At 43.2% G+C, this 18,450-nt stretch overlaps 1 protein-coding gene across 1 annotated transcript; it reads right to left on the bottom strand.

The window, feature by feature from the left end:
- Positions 1-172: 172 nt before the first annotated feature.
- Positions 173-11,219, bottom strand: LOC114796668 (thioredoxin domain-containing protein 3 homolog). The gene is made up of 18 exons (XM_028991070.1): positions 10,885-11,219; positions 10,746-10,803; positions 10,349-10,452; positions 10,198-10,269; positions 8,692-8,808; positions 8,543-8,615; positions 8,388-8,464; positions 8,121-8,213; positions 7,061-7,215; positions 6,536-6,738; positions 6,152-6,296; positions 5,925-6,032; positions 4,940-5,091; positions 4,697-4,841; positions 1,951-2,213; positions 972-1,061; positions 645-755; positions 173-486 (listed from the first exon to the last, which is right to left on the bottom strand). Exons 1-18 carry the CDS (start codon positions 10,915-10,917, stop codon positions 416-418), a joined length of 2,070 nt encoding a protein of 689 aa, XP_028846903.1. The 5' UTR covers positions 10,918-11,219; the 3' UTR covers positions 173-415.
- Positions 11,220-18,450: the final 7,231 nt, after the last annotated feature.

The raw sequence follows: 18,450 nt of genomic DNA, 5'->3' as shown, positions 1-18,450 counted from the left end.
ATCCCTGTATTCGGATTTAGAGATTCTTATAGCAAGTCTTCCCATGTACACATGTAAATAAAGCCTAGCTGAATTCATTTAACTTCTGTCATTGTGGCTCCTCAGACGCTCGGCGCTGGACATTTCCACATCAGGTGGAGAAGATCTGTGTTGTAATGGTTTAACACAATGGAAATGAGATCCGAACCTTTATTAAGCAACACGGTCCGTCTGCCCACAGGAATGTTTCTCCATCAAATGAACACATTTCTTTATTTTTTAAAATAATCTATTTAATCCTATCATGCCCAGGCCCTGGTGAGGCCTTCTTCTGTGGGCTTAAAATGGAATCCTTAAACTGGAAGCAAAAATGTTTTGGAGCAGAGGGGGAGGAGGACACACTGTCCTGTCCTCAGGTCTGAACTGTGCCAGGCAGTCAGTCCTGAGCTGAGCTGAGATCATGGTCATGGTCATCATTCTGGTTTTCTGTAGAGGTCATATCACTTCCTGCAATTCATAAGCACGTTATTAGTCTATTGTCATGCATTTTTTTGTATCATTTTTAATTAGTATTTTTGTTGAACTAATTCAAGTTCTGAAGACCTCTCAGATAAGCTCTGAATGTGAAAAGGTGAGAGGTGGAAGGCATTCGCACAGCTGCTAACCTGTGCTGCTTATGGAACTGTGTGAAGTCACTTCCTCCACCTGTCCTCCGTTCAGTGTGCCATCGGCAGGCAATGTGGGGTCGGCACCTGAGACCTCACCCGCTGGCTCGTCTTCCCACAAGAACATGTTAAACAGTTTTTTTGGTTTTCTCATTGTATGATGTACAGTAACTAATAGATGGGCTCAAGAACATGGCTATTGGTGTGAGATGCTTTTCATTCTTCTGGGTAAACATGTGAGCATTGTCTGATGTATTCAATTTTCAGTTTAGTACCTTAGTACGAAAAAAAAACTGCAGTTGTAGGTCTAATCTTGATGCTTTCTACCTGAACTCATGGACTCTGCCGATGGCTCAGGACCTTCCTCTGAAGCGGACCGTGAACCAAGTTGCTTGAAGTCTACAGAACTGTCAATGCCTTGACATAACAGGGAATATTCCATATTAAACTTCAGAAAAATGAGAAACTACTATGGATGTGTGAAATGTATACACAAGTATTATGATATTAAAAAATACAATATTTATTTTTAAATGCCAGTTAGCATCACTCATCAAAGGCTGTGAGTTTGAAACTCGGACCGTGTGCGTGTGTGGAGTTTGCATGCTCTCCTTGTGTTGGCACAGGTTTCCTCAGGGTTCTCCGGTTTCGCCGTCATCCAAAAGTATGTATACGGGCAAATTGGTGACTAAATTGACCGTAGATGTGAGTGAATGGTGTGCGTGTGCGCCCTGTGGTGTGCCGATGCCCCGACCTTTGTGAGTTGTAGGCCCTGCAGTGGTGGCGTGGCGGGCAAAGAAATGCACCCGTAATGGGAAGGTTGCTGTTCCCCACTTGTCTGTGTGCATGATTATGCAAAATGATGCAATTGTTCCACTAAACTTGGCAGATGTAGCATGAGGCAAGGAAGAACCTTTACCTTAATAGCTCTGTAGACAAATCCATATCCCAACCAAAATTCCTGGCCTGTAACTGTCTATTCAGCAGAAAGCATTTTCATGGAAGGAAAAATAGCATAACAAAACCTTGGTCCTTGTTCTGCACCTCGCGATATTGTGTCTGGTTCAAAAAATGACTGGCTGAGAGAGCCGGTTAAGACAGCGACTGCCTCTGATGCACGACAAGTTTTCTGCTTGGCTTGGGATGTTGTTGAATAGAAAGGGCCTGGCAGCCCTTTTTTTACACAGAAACCACGGACCTGACACAGTAAACGAGAGTGAAATGCGCATTGAACCATGTGAAAATTAAACTCGGAGCATCTAAGCGTTCTCGAGGAACCGCTGAGGAACCAAGAGGATTCCAGTACCTTCTGTAGAGGAGCTCATCTCGGCCTGGCTGTCAGCGCCGGTCTCAGGGTCGACTTCGCCGAAGATGAGGTGTATTTTGTCGCGGGCGTGCTGACAGTCAGAGGAACCGTGAACCGAGTTTTGCAGGATGTCTTTGGCGAAGCGAGCTCGGAGAGAATTTGCCGCCATGTTGCGAGCCTCTGCCGGGTCTGTGGGCCCCATCATTGCCCTCCACTCCTCCACAGCATTGACTTTACTGAGAATCAGCATGAGGCAGGGCCCACTGAGGAACGGGGGAGATGTTCAGTGAACAGAACAGTTCCTGTTGTTTTCAGGTATTGGACGTTGTTCATAGTTAAGGTCACAGTTCTGAACAACACGTCAAAATAATAATATATTTTTATATCTATAGCATCTTGACAATCTTTGCAGTTCAAAGTGCTTAATACAGATATCAGAAAGATAGAAAAACAGTAACAGATATTCATTTGAAAACCATAAAAACTAAAACATCTGTTTGCATTATATTGTACTGTATTTTATTACTTTACTTTACTTTACTTTATTTGGCAGACGCTTTTATCCAAAGCGACTTACAATGGGAAGACACCAGCAATTCTCGTTCGATTTCTATAGAATATCAAGTATACAAACTAAGAGCCCTGATAAGGCTTAGACTTGTCATTGAAGAACATGCTCGGAGAGTGTTGGGTGCTAGACTAAGAAAAATTATAATGTATTTATACATTTTGTATTTGTTTGTTCAATGTGTATGCATGTGTATGTGTTAAATTTGTCTGTAATATTTTTGGAATAAGAGGGTTTTCACCTTCTTCTTAAAAGTGGTGATAGTCTCGGCTAGTCGTGTGGAGGAGGGCAGGTTGTTCCACCAGCCAGGGACAACAACGGAGAACAGACATGATTGGAATCGGAGACCCCGTGAAGAAGGAATTTTTAGTCTCCTTTCGTTTGCCGATCTGAGAGAGCGTGTAGGAGTGTATCTAGGTAGTAGTGTGTTGATGTAGGACGGCGCAGTTCCATTTACACAGTTATTAATTATTAATTATGTATTTTAGTGTATGTGAATTTATGCCCGTTGATTACACTCATAATAAAATGCTGTAAATGCAGTGAAAATAAGGCATTAAGAACTATGAGCAAAAATCACACATTCGTCCTTTAAAGAGTGTTTAGTGTGTACCCCATTTGGGGCAGTGACGGCCTAGTGGGTGAGGAAGCAGACTCCAAAGTAGCCGAGGACTCCAAAGCACCAAAGTACCATCCCCACACGCTGTTCCCCGGGTGCCTTTCATGGTTGCTCGCTAAGGGTAATGGGTTAAATGCAGAGGAAACATTTTGTTGTGTGTCTATCACGATAACAACAACAACAAAAAAAAAACGCATACTGTACACACATAACAATATGGGTGCTATTTTCACACTTGTTTGGTTGCGTAAATAGATATGATGAAAAAAAGAATAATCATTATTAATATTAATTGTGACATATTGACTGGCGCGGGTTTAAATAATCAAGAGGAAGTAGCTGCATCACTATCCTCCCATTTTAAACTCCATTTGTAAAATCATCATTGAAAATTGGGTGGTTTCCTTTCTTACAGGTATCTACCAAGCACTTTTTTTTTTTATTATTTATGCAAATCCTGAAGATGCTGTTGACCTGACTAGTGAACAAGCCCAACACTTAAAAGTAAAAGTAAAGTGATCGTCATTGTGAAACACGGTGCACACAACGAAATGTGTTCTCTGCAGTGTGCGGGGACGGTGCTTTGCTCAGTGGCACCTTGTCGGTTCGGGATTTGAACCGCCAACCTTCCGATTACGGTTCTGTTGCCTTACCCGCTAGGCCAGCCACTGCCGGCAGTACTTACCTTGTGATACCTATGTGATTCCTTGTTAAAATAAAACCTATAAAGCAATGACTGCAATCTCTGTTCCAGTGGCTAACACTGCTTATACGGAAAAGAGGGGATGTCTTGAGAAATCTCCGTAGTCTCTGTACACACGTCAGCAGCCCAGATTCAGTGGAATCCTAATGAGGTGTAAACCTGGGCAATTTGGCCATGAGAAATCACCAGCTCGGCCCCTTGAACAGCGGATGCCAAGAAGCGGGTGTAGCTGTGCTCAGCAGAGGAGCAAATCTGAGAGGAAAGCTCGTCCGAGAGTGAGGCGTGCACTTTGATAAAGCAGAAACCTGGATGGCCAATGGAGATATAAATAACCTGGCGCCGGGCACATCTCTGGCATATCTACTGTCTGCTGACAGGAGGAACGTTGGCACCTTGGTTCCTTCTCAAAGTACAAATTCAGATATAGCATGAGCACAAATATAAATGGCATATGGCTGGTCTACAACAAAACGTCCAGCCAAGAACATTTTACTTTAGCACTTTTTACCTTTATTACATTTTCAGTGAACCTTTTATTTTTGATTAACATAGTACTAGAATTAAAATACCTGTAAAATATATATTCTTATGTAGTGCTTCTCAGTTTAGAATATAGTGAACAGGTTTGCTTCATAATTGAACTCAAAATTAAATTAACTAAACTGGTAAACTTGCTATGAAACTGGTATCAACTGGCGTTAACTTTTCTTCTCAACCTTTTCATTTAGTTGTATTTGTCATGCATGCTGCTGTCTTTGTGAAACAGAAATATATCCCCCTTGTAAAGGGTCACATATATTTGGTGATTAATTTATGACATTTTTAGCAGAAAACAAAGTTATGTCTGAAATCTCACCGACACATGAAGTCCACCAGCTGGTTGAAGAAGGGCTTGCTCTGGTGTTCCTTGTAGAACTGCTCAGCCATCTCTCTGGAGAGAACCATCTCCTTCATCTGAGTGACTGTGAAGCCTCCTGCTTCAACCTCGGCTAATATTGTCTCTGTGGAAAAGACCGAATTTGTTCAACAAACTTTAATGAGTGAACATGAGCTGGTCGGTGTTTCTGTACGGAAATATGGTCATATGTTGGTCACACACCTTTGTGTTCCCCCATGGCGTCGGGTTTTATGACAGCCAGAGTTTCCTCATGAGGGAAGAAGAAGTCTATTTCATGTTTAGCCTCCTCATCAGTGCCGCTGCCATGGAGCTGGTTAATGGCCTCACCCTCTAACCTAAACTGAGCCCGGAGGCTGGAAAACCACATCACAGAGACCCCATATGAAAGGCTTTTGAACTAAATCCTACAGGATTTTTGTAGCTGATCTATGACACTACTGGAAATCTACTCACACTGCAAAATACTAAACCTGCATAATCTGCATAATGAGGAAGGAACTCTGTCACTGGGCCGCAGGGTAAGCTCAGGTCATTTATTTAACACCCTTCAGACAGTAAATAAATTAGAAATAAAATGTAGTGCAAAATAATGCAAATGTGGAAGTGATCAAATCTGTATTCATAGGTCATTAATGCTAACATTTATAGACATGGCACATAGGGCATGTTCATTAATGTCACATCATGTGTTGTCTTCTGGATTTATACAAATAATCTGATCTCTAACCAGCAAGGAAGAACTGGTTAGAATATGAACCGCTCACATTTTAACCAGTTCATATTAGTGCACACAGTGAGGTTTTATCCATATGTATGTTTATCTACATATGAATTTTTTCTTCTTGTCTTTGGCATGTGACTAGAGCTGAGTTTTCTCTGTAGAGTGGTGTGCCATTAAAATTGCAAAATTGCAAAATATAGATGTCCTTTCTGCTCCTCTGCCTGTCAAAATGCTGACAATTCCAACTCGCAAGTGAATGTATCTGTGGATGCCCTGAAAAAATGGGTTGCTAGATCAGCCATCTCTGTCATTGCACTACCTACAACTTAGGAGATCAAAAGCTTGAATCAGGTACATATCGGAAATTGGATTCAGTCTCTCTCACACACACACACACACACACACACACACACACATCATCATCACCAGATGTAGTTTCAGTGTGCGTGCTGTGAAGGCCTGTACCTGTCAGGCTGCTCCTGCAGGGCCCTGCTGATGTCCTTGGGTCCCAGTAAGCTCCTCCAGTGATGGACGGCATCCCTCCTGGCGAGTGCCAGAGCCAGAACCGGGCCACTGTGAAGACGACGAGCCTTTTCTCAGGTGTTTTATATGCTCTACAGGAGCACTGCACTGACTGACTGCTGTATATTTTATGCATCTTCCATTATTCTTTCGGATTCTGTTTGAATTACCTGGTCATGCTTCTGAGTAGCGCTGGGAAGTAGTTCTCCTCTTCATGGCTGCAGTAGAAGCTCCTGACTTGCTGCTCTGTCAACATCACCTCTTTCTGAAGAGCAACGGTGAAGCCGGCCTCATGAATTCTGGACAGGATTTTTTCTGCACAGACATTACCAAAAAAGCATTAAAATAACCAAGATGACTTTAAACGTAGAAAGAAATGATTACGTCTACATTTTTTGGCAGGTGCCAGTGAGAACATTGCTTGCGTGGGCATAAATGTAAATGAAACGTGTTTCTGCTAAAAGAAAATATTCTCAGACTATGGGGGGCTTGAGGGGGTTGGTGGCTGTAGGATAAAGCTTCCTGGTACACAGAAATGTGGTGTTGGCACCGACCCCTGTTTTCCCTGGCAACGTCGGGCCGGATGAGAGCCAGTGTCCTCTCCGCAGGTTCCCTTTCCGCCTCGTCCGGCTCCGAGGCCGCTGCCGCCTCCCTGAAGCTGGGAAAGAAGAAGGCCAGCTCCCTGCTGGCGCGCTCGCTGTCCTCGCTGCCGTGCAGGCCGTTCTGCAGGGCCGCCGAGCCGTACAGAGCGCGCAGGCTGAGGGAGGAGAGAGGGCACAGGGGGAGAGGTGGGCACAGATGGCATCGCTGCCGGGGCCCTGTGAGGGCACAGGGAAGGGGAGAGCAAGGAGGATGTGCCAGTATGCTGCAACTCATCCTGTGCTGCTTGAGTGGAACACGTTCTACAGGGATAAATAAATCAACTCTATACATCTTTACAGTAAATTCTATGGCCTTTTAGGGGAGGGAAATTCTGTCTGTCTATACATGTGTATCTGGGATGTAACATAGTGCTACATGACCTGCTTTCAAACAAGTTGAAACCTTCAAGGTCAAACAGATAAAAGATGCCGGTGTACCTCTCTGGTCGCTGCCTTCTGGCCTCCTCGACGTTCGCGGGACCAATGAACTCTCTCCACGCTTGGATGACATCTTTTGAACCCTCGGTACAGGATACCACCAGGATGTGGGAGGGGCCACTGGACATGAACTGAACCAGGTCCTCAAAGTATGCCTAAATGTCGAGAAGAACAATTGATCTCAGTCACATCTATTTTACATAGATTTTTATTGTGATGACTTAAATAAATAGTACTTTTATCAGCATTTTTTACCCAGCTTTATGTATATTTATCATATCAAAATAACGGTAATACAATGCTGGTTTCAGAATTATTAATTGAACTGATGTAATGTCATGCCACCATATGACCACAAGATGGACACTAATTCACGAATTAAGTGCCAGGCATTTGGGTAATATACATAATATATAACATATATATGCATACTATTTGTCTGTGTGAGCATGTGTGTTTTATTCTCTGCTTCTTATTGCACATTGTCTTGTGACCTTTGTGAAAGGCACTATAAAAAATACTTTTTTACATTGTCCATGCATACAGTACAGGCCAAAAGGTTGAACACACCTTCTCATTCAATGCGTTTTCTTTATTTTCATGACCATTTACATTGGTAGATGTCACTCAATGCATCAAAACTAAGAATGAACACATGTGGAGGTATGTACTTATGTACTCTGTTAATTAGTGAACACCACTAGTGTGACCAATGGTGCTGTAAAAATCACTCCCAAAGTCATCAGGGTCAGAGTATAAGCTCTCTCTACTCCCCTTTATGATGCAGTGTACTGTACCCAGTGGACCACATGGCACACTGGATATTATTTCAGCGGCTTAATAAAAAAATGTTTTTAAAAAAAAAGCAGTTCTGCCCCAAATGGAAACCCACATCATTAGACAAAAATAAGAAAAACAAGGGAATGAACTAGAAATGGAACCATAGTGAGCCATTTAGAACATGTAATCATCTGATCGAGAACAAACAAAGAATATCCAAATCATGGTTTGGTTCTAATCTTTTGTTTAATCAGAGTGTTTGTTTTGAGGGTTGCTCTACCTCTGCTGCCTTGTGCTGATAGAAATCTCGGGCCTCATCTTCAGTCAGCGTCCGTTCCTCATGAGCCAGAATCTCAAACCCCACATCCTGGATCTAAAAAGGCAATTTTCCATCTCTTTTATCTGCTTTTCTCTTATCTCTGCCATGCAGCAGGATCTGCTCAACCTTCATTTAGTTACATGGGATGCACCCAATGCAGCTTCAGCATCTCACCAATTTCTGGTGAGCCTGTCACGCTTTGTTTAAAACTGCAGCACAATGGTGTACCTTCATCATGATCTCATTCACTTTGCCATGTGCAACGGCATCTGGTTTGATGATGCCGACGGTGTGAGACTTGTTAGCTGGAATCAGGAAAATCTAAATCAGTGAGTGGGCAGCCCAGCCAACTTAACACCCAGAATCATAGCAAAGCCAAGTACCCAGCAAATCTTCCTCAGAATCGTTCACTTCGTTCGCGACTTTATCCTCATTTGTCAAGCCCTCATCCTTAACCTTAAAAGCAAAGAAATTATTGAAGATCGTTTAACAGGACTTCAAAATGCAAATGAAATGTGGGTCTGAGCCTTACCACCCTGTGCATTAGCCCTTCCTTCAGGACCCTCTTCTCCTGACACAGCAGCTCCACTATGATCTTCTGCAGCAGCGGGGCATCAGCTCCTCTCTGAACACCAACCAATTCCCCACCCTGCTCACGTCACAGGTTATTAAATCAAGAGCTCAGATTTATATGAACAACGATGTTGTCAATGTTACCAGACAGGTTCAATTAAAAAAAAAAACACGATAGTCCAGTTAATATGTAAGGGAGTCCAAGCCAAGGCTAACCGAGGCAAAATTAATACAAACAAACACAAGGAGACCAGCCCCTGCAGCTTTAAAACATATAAATCAGGAGCAAAATACCTAAATGACCTACTGACCCGCTCTCAGTACAGATGACATATAAAAGTCCTGCCTGTGGTGAGAGAGGCTTCAAAAGGGGCGTGAATTTATCAAATTTCCACGTAGTCCAACAGAGGTAAAATAATAAATAATAATAATAAAGTGAAGTGATTGTCACATGTGATACACAGCAGCACAGCACACGGTGCACACAGTGAAATTTGTCCTCTGCATTTAACCCATCACCCTGAGTGAGCAGTGGGCAGCCATGTCAGGCGCCCGGGGAGCAGTGTGGGGGGACGGTGCTTTGCTCAGTGGCACCTCAGTGGCACCTTGGCGGATTGGGATTCGAACCGGCAACCTTCTGATTACGGGGCCGCTTCCTTAACTGCTAGGCCACCACAGCCCCAGCAGCAACAAGAAAAGCAAATCACATACACACCATTCCTCTATAATGCTTACCATGCTAAATCACATAACTGTCCCAGAAATACTGTATTTTAACACTTTGACCTTCATATTTGAAAATGAAGTGAAGATTCACATCTTTGTGAAACACTGCAGCACAGCACACGGTGATACAATGAAATTTGTCCTATGCTTTTAACCATCACCCTTGGTGAGCAGTGGGCAGCCATGACAGGTGCCCGGGGAGCAGTGTGTGGGGATGGAGCTTTGCTCAGTGGCACCTCAGTGGCACCTTGGTGGATCGGGATTCGAACCGGCAACTTAACATTGACATTCTGCTACATACTGTGTCAGTGCAGTATGCACAGCCACTGCCCAGTGATGTCTGTGTCTGATGTTCTCTTTGAACATAAATATACGCTTGCATTTTTAGCTTGCTTGCGTTTTTTTTCTATCCTTGGTTCCTTTTTATTCTATATCTATATTAATATATTCTATATTTTATTCTAGATCTGCTATCTTTGCACAGTCAAAAAAAAACAGAGCGGTTCAGGAGTCACTGTCTGCATTTTTTACTGGTATAACTATGCACATGACAAATAAAAAACTGCTGCTGATCACACATATAATGCACACATCCTTACATTACTAAATTCTGACTGCTGCTGCAACTTTTTTATTTTTAGTTTATATGAATTTAGTCTGCATGTCTCTTTATACTCTATAAGAACATATATAGCTGTGAGAACAATTAGGTTCATTTTTACTATTTTCACAGGCTTACCCCATAGAACAGAAAGGTGGGCTCACACCTATCCCTGTACCCTTTCAGAGCTTCAATGCTGTCGGCCTCGGCCTGGATGGAAAACGGTGAGGTCAGGCCAGGCCAGGCCAGGAGAACATTGCTTCTGCGTTCCACGTGACACCATACTCACTGTGGCAAAATGCAAGAGGTCGTCCGCCAGTTCGTTCTTTATTTTTCTGAAGAGGCTCACAACGGCACGACAGGGACCACACCACCTCTGGTAGACGTCCACCACTAGAGGAAGTGAGCAAGAAATGGAGGAAAAAAAAACTTCAGTTTTGCAGTTTATGTCGTTTGCTGTGTGTTGATGCAGTTCTAATTACAGACACAAGATGGCAGCAGCGCCAATTCTAAAACTTCACAGTTGCTTGACTAATAAAATCTTATAAATATCTTATCTTAATAAATGGCGCAGGACGCGGAGCACAGCTGCCATAAGTTACTCGCAAGTTGCTCTCATGATTAGTGCAAGGTTAATGCACAGTTCATTGCTGTGCAGCAGCGCACGGATTTGGCTGATTCGCTACCTGTCAACCCCGTCGTCGCCCTCATTTCGGACCATTGCTCTTCGCTGGTAATGGACGCCTGTGGATGATGAAAAAGAAATAACAAGAACGAAACGCAATAGTCGCAGACTATTCAACGAATTGCGGAGAGACGACTGACCTGCAGACTGACTTCTTTCTTTTTCGACGCCATGGACACTCTCAACTAACAGCGATGCCCAGACGTGCCTTTACACGACAGTTCTAGTCGTGCATGGCCCTGGTTTAAGTTCTAGTCTCGCCGGTTAACCCGCCGCATGTGTTTGGACCCGTTGCCTAGCACCTCGGGTCACGTGACCGCGGCGGACCAGTGCTGCCCCCACGCGGTGCAGTTCCGCAACTGACCGCGTCTTCAGCGGGGCGGTTCTATTAAAACCCTCACAGTGTGGTTAAAAATCACGTTTTTATTTCCACGAACAGCTTAACACGAGATTAAGAGGAGAACGCAAAAGGAAGATGACGATTCATACAGCCCTTTTACGGCATGAATTGCGACTCAAGGTGAAAAACACATGTAAAAAATATATAAAAATAGGAAGAACAGTAAAATTAATAAAATATGAACAATTAAAACTGATTAAAAAATAAATAAATAAAACTGAAATATTTTTTTAATTAAAGCTGATGACATTAAATAATTAGGTCCTCAATTTTTCAAGTGATTTTTTAAGATATGTAAGATCTGTACAAAAATCTGGGTATGTCACGCATACTATAAACAAACACATCATTTTATGGAAATGTGCACCTATGCACACTTTTACTGCTGTAACATGTGAGCCAGATACAGGAGTAAACAGTCACTTTCACATCAGAGTTACACAACTAAACTCATTTTTTTACACAAGAACATTGTATTGGAGAGAGAAGATTTGTGTATCATTGTGTATGATTATTTTGTATATTATTTGTGTACTTGAAACTGGTGAATAAGGCCCACACACTAAGTCTTACAAATTTAGAACATCAATAAAAAGTAATACAGTAATATTGAACTGATTGTCATTGCGAAATGTGTCCTCTGCTTTTAATCATCACCATTGGTGAGCAGTGGACAGCCATGACAGGACAGGAGCCCAGGGAGCAGCATGTGGCACTTGGTGGCTCGGGATTCAAACATGGCAACCTTCTGATAACGGGTCCATTTCCTTACATGCTAGGTCACCACTGCCCCACAAGTGCAGCGAGCTCAATCGTTATTCTTTTGTTTGCACCGTGATCAGACTAGTTTTCATGATAGTTCAGTATTATTTGTCTGTCTGGCCTGACCTGTCAAAACATTTTCTGGTCTGTGAGACATGATTAATTTACCAGGGTCACCCTCTGTGAATCAGCACTCATCCTGAGGCCGAACACTGTTTACTACAGAGCTGCAGCCAAGTCTCTCTGGAGATCCCCCTCAGCGGTGCTCTTTGTGGCATTTATATGCTAAGCAGACCTTGGGAGAATTCTTACAGTGTGGCCATCTTTTATTTTATTTTTTTATTTTTTTGGTACTTTTGCACTCTTATGAAGGTTTAAGGAAAGTCTATTGTGTGATTGTATTGTGAGAGGTTTGCAGTGCCCAGAGGCAGATTTTGACTCACATTAAAATGACATCTGAACCTGTAAAGTTGTACAGTTTATGGTAAATCATTGTGAACATTGTGCAGGATGTAAGGGATCCACGTTAGCAATATTATGGAATCAGAGCACACCCAACAATCTTGCTTACCAGAATATAGGAGATCAATATATTAGAGAAATTCTGAGAAATTAGTACAACAAGACCACAGTTTAGTCAGTAGTGTTTTAAAAATAGGAATCTGCATCATATAGAAACTGGAGTTTTATTAAACTTAAACAACCAAAAACAAAAATAGATTAAAATCTAAAAATGTAACATTACACATACATATATTTATAAAGCAATTAAGTATGAGTTGGCAATGAACTAAAACACCCTAATAACTATAATTGCAAAAATAACAGTAATTTGATTTGATTTGATATATACATAAATACACACAAACATTGATTGACCTCGTTCACTGTCAGAGAATTTCCAGAGAAATGCAGATTTCCTAAATGTCATACATGTGGAGTGATCCATAGCTATCCATTGTGGCAATCTCCATAGCTTTTCACTGAGAGTTAAAATATTGGAACTGAAGAGCAGTTCCTGAAGAGCAGTTCCTGTTTCACTTTTTTGTCTCCTAGGGGGCACTGTTGTGTAAGTGTTAACCTGATGGCATCCTTTCTTCAACCTTTGGAAACAGAAAATACCTCACCCTTCCCCAAAATATTTTACCATGTGAGCCATGTGGCCAGGGAAACTCATCTGCACGCCAAACAGCTCGGTGGTGGACAGTGAGTTTGTTCTTTATGCTTGGTGCATATGGCTGCAATTCAGGCTCACCAAGGAGAAATACGGCTGACCCAAGTTCATGCTGTACACCATTTGTACAATTTCAAACAGTCCAGCAGCTAAACTGAGCCTGACTGTGGTGCCAGATGGGCAGAGTTTTCACGTCTGGGATGATTCCGATGCATTGGTTTTATCAGACAAGCCTAAATTAAGCATCTGGCGGGTGCTGTTTGTCACCCAGGGTGTGTGTGGTGTGTGGGCGAAGATAGCCAATGCTCCACTGTGAGATAAGTCAGATTAAAGATGATGATATAACCTGAGTTGGATGATACAACATGGACTGGTTTCCCAGGCAAGGATTAAGTCTCCCTCTGGACAAACATGCATCTGTGGTTGGAGGCATAATCCTTGTCTGAGAAATGGGTCCCCTAAAGAACACCATTAATCAGATTGAGGTGTCCACTCTCAGGAAAAAATATACTAATTAACCCACTTTTATCAGGCTTATGCAATGTATTAATATTGTATCAGGGCTGTCAAAGTTAGTGTTAATTGTAAGTATGTAAGATGTTAAAAAAAGAACACAGCTCTTGTGTGGGGTCTGTACTGTGACACAGAAGCAGAAATTACCTACGTTAATGTGGAAACTTAAGTTGAAGGAGTTTTAGGACCGTTTCACATCATTTGTGGAGCATGGTATCGTGTAGTTGTTTGACAGAGTAATTCATGGCTAATTGAACACAGAAGACACAGGTTCAAATCCCACTTACTACCATTGTGTCCCTGAGCAAGACACTTTACCAAAACACTTTGCAGAGGGAGATGTGGTAGTTCTTGTAGATGACTGCTTGCCATTTAATTTATGGGTTCATGGGTTTTGGGAAAGGTCATTGACGTTCTACCAGACAAGAAATGTCTTATTCGTAGAGTTTGAAGTAAAACAAAGACAGACCAAATCTTGGATAGACCAATTACAAAGGTCTATCTCCTGACAGAATCAGAATGGGCCGGTGATAAAGACTAAGTCCCAACAATTAGCCATGTGCTCTGGCTGTTTCTATCTTTCTCATGCCATATTTCCTCAACTTTCTATCTGTACATAAATTTTTTTTTGTACATACCAAGTCAACACTGGACTGAAGTTCCCTGATATTATAACCACTTATAACAGAACATATATGCCTTCAGGACACACCTTCGCATTCATGTGTTTTCTTTATTTTCATGACCATTTACATTGGTAGATTCTCACTGAAGGCATCAAAACTATAAATGAACACATGTGGAGTTATGTACATAACAAAATAAACCGTCCTTTGCTCTGATTACTGCTTTGCACACTCTTGGCATTCTCTCGATGAGCTTCAAGAGGTGTTGAAATGATCTTTCAACAGTCTTGAAGGAGTTCCCAGAAGTGTTAGCACTTGTTGGCCCCTTTGCCTTCACTCTGCGGTCCAGCTCACCCCAAACCACCTTGATTGGGTTCAGGACTGTGGAGGCCAGGTCTCCACTTTTTGTTAAGTACTTAACTCCACACGTGTTCATTCATAGTTTTGATGCCTTCAGTGAGAATCTACCAACATAAATGGTCATGAAAATAAAGAAACACATTGAATGAGAAGGTGTGTTGGCATGTACTGCATATTATAATGAGTTTAACAGAATAATCTTTTATTAGTGCCACAAGTGAGAAATTCACATTGTCATGGCAGAAAGTGGACAGTACAACATAATAGCAACAAAAACTTAATAGCATAGAGAATATGCCAACAGTATAATATGAAAAGTTGACTATACAAATAAAGAATTTCGAAATAACTGTGGATGAGGGTATTAAAAACTATATGTATATATAAAAAATATGTATGAGTGGATATATATAAATATATTGCACAGAGGAAAACACTAGTTCTCACATACTGCAGTCAGTTACAGTACATTTTTGAGGGAATTCATATTTTGTGCATTTATTTCTAACATGTTAAAATAGGTCCACGGTCATGTAGGTGAGCAGACTGAACATAGACACGGTTGCACTCATCAGTCCTGCGCGAAGGGAAATGTTATTCATTTAAATAAATTATCCGCTACAGTTGCTCCTTTTTCACAGAGCACAGAAAGAAATTATGATATCTGATAAATAAAGCTCTGTGTGTATGCTAATGTTGTGTGCCATTGCTCGGAGAAGGTTAACGATGGGTTCTATTGACTGCATGCCACTCAGAAACAAGCTGCACACAGGAACAGGAACTCCTACCAGTCGTCCTGTCAATCTGTCAATGTGTTTTTATTATTCTTTTGTGTTAAGAAAGCCATTGCTATTGTGCCACAGTGAAACAAAGACAAAAGCTGGCTTATCTCTCAACGGATTAGGAGTTATCTGCAGCCGGGCTGTAATTGGTTTTTGGAGGTAGCATTTTACTCTGGCAGATTTCCGCGTATTGAAAGCAGGTTCATTAGACGTCTGCAGCGGAGGCTCTTTGGCTTTAAAGGTCTCATCGCAGATCACTGCAAAGTGATCACGTTGGCCTACGCAGATGGTTTTCTCATCAATTTACATCCCCCAAAAGCTTTCCACCCTCCAAATTGCTGCATCTAGCCCATACAGAACAGCTGATGGCTCTTTAGCCGGTGCAATTTCCATAATCAGCGCAATCTCATTCCATAGTTTTCAGTCATGGGTTTCCATGTGGGTCATCTGAGAAAACCTACTTCATGAACTGAAATGTAGAATTACATTATCACCAATTAATGGTGGAATTTATAATCTTTTTGTCCATAAGCAGTATGAACACTGTTTTTATTTAAACATCCTGGTCTTTGTGAAGGCTGCAGAATGCAAACAAGAGCAGGGATGTTACAGATTAAATTTGAGGTGAACATATGTACCGAAGTTAACTAACATCCATTTTGAAATGCTTTCATTTTAATAGAAGCTGTCGTGTAGATTCCACTCCCACGACGTGTTACACTGGTGAAGCGACAATCGGATCTGATTCCGGTCAGAGAATCAGGAGCCTGGAGGCCAGCTTATCAATTATCTTATTTATTAACGAAGTATGTGTGTGTGTGTGTGTGGTTTTCAGTCATGAACGCACACATTTACATGTGAAAAATAAGCGTGGCTCATTAGGTGTCACACTCTAACCGGACCAGATAGAAACAACTAACCAAATCTGGTTCCGCCCTAAGTCTTTCTGACACAGCCGCCCCCAATTGTCCTCTAGGAGAATTGTACCTCATCCAGAAAGACTATCCAAACTGCGATCATCCTCGCTGAGCTGGGGAAGGCGAATCAGTCGAGTGACTGGGCGCTTGAAGATCTTACCATGTGCTTCAACGGTAGCAGTACGCACTCGGCCGTCTGGACCAGGAAAGGTCTCAGTCACAGTCCCTACAGGCCATAGTGCTCGTGGAAGTCTAGGGTCGAGGACAATTGGATGAATCATGTCGACTTCCAAGTCAGAGTCTCCCTCCAACCCTGATCAGTCCAACAGCCTCATCGTATTCAGGTGCCAAAGCACTCAACCGACTGTCTGGTGCTACAGATCGGTTGGCCTTGAGGGCCTTGAACTCATGTGGGAATGATTCCTCTTGAGCTTGTGCTAAGAGGCTCCTCTCAGCAGCAATGTAGTCAGCCACCTCGTACGTACTGTCGCTGGAGGGAACAGCCGCCCCGTGTAGTGCCCTCACTGTGGCATGGATGAGCTCTCGCCAAGTCGGGTACTGCTCAAGGTCCTGGGCTAAAGTATTCACTACTGAAGTAGCTCCGACAAAGGCACCTTTCCGAAGCTCACCTAGGTCTGGTTCGGGACATGTGCTGGGCATAGTAGGCCACTGGGCAGGTGACTGCAGTAAGAATTTGGGACCCGATCTCCACTGATGAGGCTGCACTAACGCCTGTAATGGTAACCCCCTAGTGATGTGGTCTGCCGGATTGTGGGCTGAATTCACGTACCTCCAGCTCGCCACGTCGGTTAGGCTCTGGATTTCTGCTACCCGCGTCCCCACAAAGACCTTGTAGCGGCAGGACTCCGAACCTAGCCAATGCAGCACAGTAGTGGAGTCTGACCAACAGACGACCTGTCTTATAGGAATTGTCAGCTCGGTCTGGATCACTTTAGCTAGCTGAGCTCCGGTTAGTGCTGCACTCAGCTCCAGGCGGGGCATGGAGAGACACTTCTTGGGTGCAACACGAGACCTGGCTAAGATAAAGGCTATGTGTACATTAGAGTTATCGTCCAGGGTGCGTAGATAGGCAACTGAACCATAAGCTCTCTCCGACGCGTCACAGAAGATATGGAGTTCTCTCACAGCTGTGTGGGTATCTGCACAGGCTGGCGCATATGGTCGTGGAAACTGTACCTGAGTGAGGTACTTGAGTTCACTGACCCATGTGAGCCATTGGTCTCGCAAAGTCTGCGGCTTGATCAGGTCATCCCATCCCTGCTCTTGCTTCCAGAGGTCTTGGATAAGGACCTTAGCCCTGGTAGTGAATGGCACGATGAAACCCAGCGGGTCATACTGGCTGGCCAGGGTCTTATACAGGTTCCTCATGATAGGCTGAAGATTCTCTGGGGTGCGATGCTTAAAGCTTAGTGTGTCACTGATGCAGTTCCACTGCAAGCCAAGCGTTGGCTCTTGGATGTCTGAGGTGCTCCGTGACAGCCATAACTCGCTACTAGGAGACCTGGCCTCCGGTGGGAGATGTTTGATGACTGAAGGTAAACTACTCGCCCACTGTCTGATTTCAAATCCTCCCTCAGCCAGGAGCTGTCTCAGGCTGTCCACCACAACCTTGGCTTCATCTGGATCTGGGGTGCTGTAAAGGCAGTTGTCGACATAGAAGGCCTGGGTGACTACCTCAGCAATGCCAGCAGTGTCGGATTTCAGATGTTCAACGTGGTGCTGTAGTGCATATATTGCGCAGCATGGACTGCATGTTGTCCCAAACGGGAGTACCTGCCATTCATAGATGGTCGGCTCTTCGTCCCTGTGCATATTTCTCCACAGAAAACGCAGAATTGGTCGGTCTTGTGGTAACAAGCGCACTTGATGAAACATGCCCTTTATGTCGCCGCTGACAGCAACTGTATGCTGACGAAACCTCATGAGGACACCAAGCAAGGAGGGCCCTAAGGACGGACCAGGCTGCAATTGTTCATTAAGTGATTGGCCATGGTACTGAAAGGAACAGTTGAAGACTATCCTGTTCTTGCCATTGTGTTGAACCATATGGTGGGGAATGTACCACGATTCAGCAGTCTTACGTGCTTCCTCTGGTGAGACTTTAGCTACGTATCCTGCTTCCTCCAGCTTGAGAATTTCAGAGCAGTAATC

Source organism: Denticeps clupeoides, chromosome 9 (genome assembly GCF_900700375.1).
Source record: "Denticeps clupeoides chromosome 9, fDenClu1.1, whole genome shotgun sequence".
Taxonomy (NCBI): Eukaryota; Metazoa; Chordata; class Actinopteri; order Clupeiformes; family Denticipitidae; genus Denticeps; species Denticeps clupeoides.
Note: the sequence above shows the minus strand (reverse complement) of the source record. Positions and strands in the feature narration are given on the sequence as shown.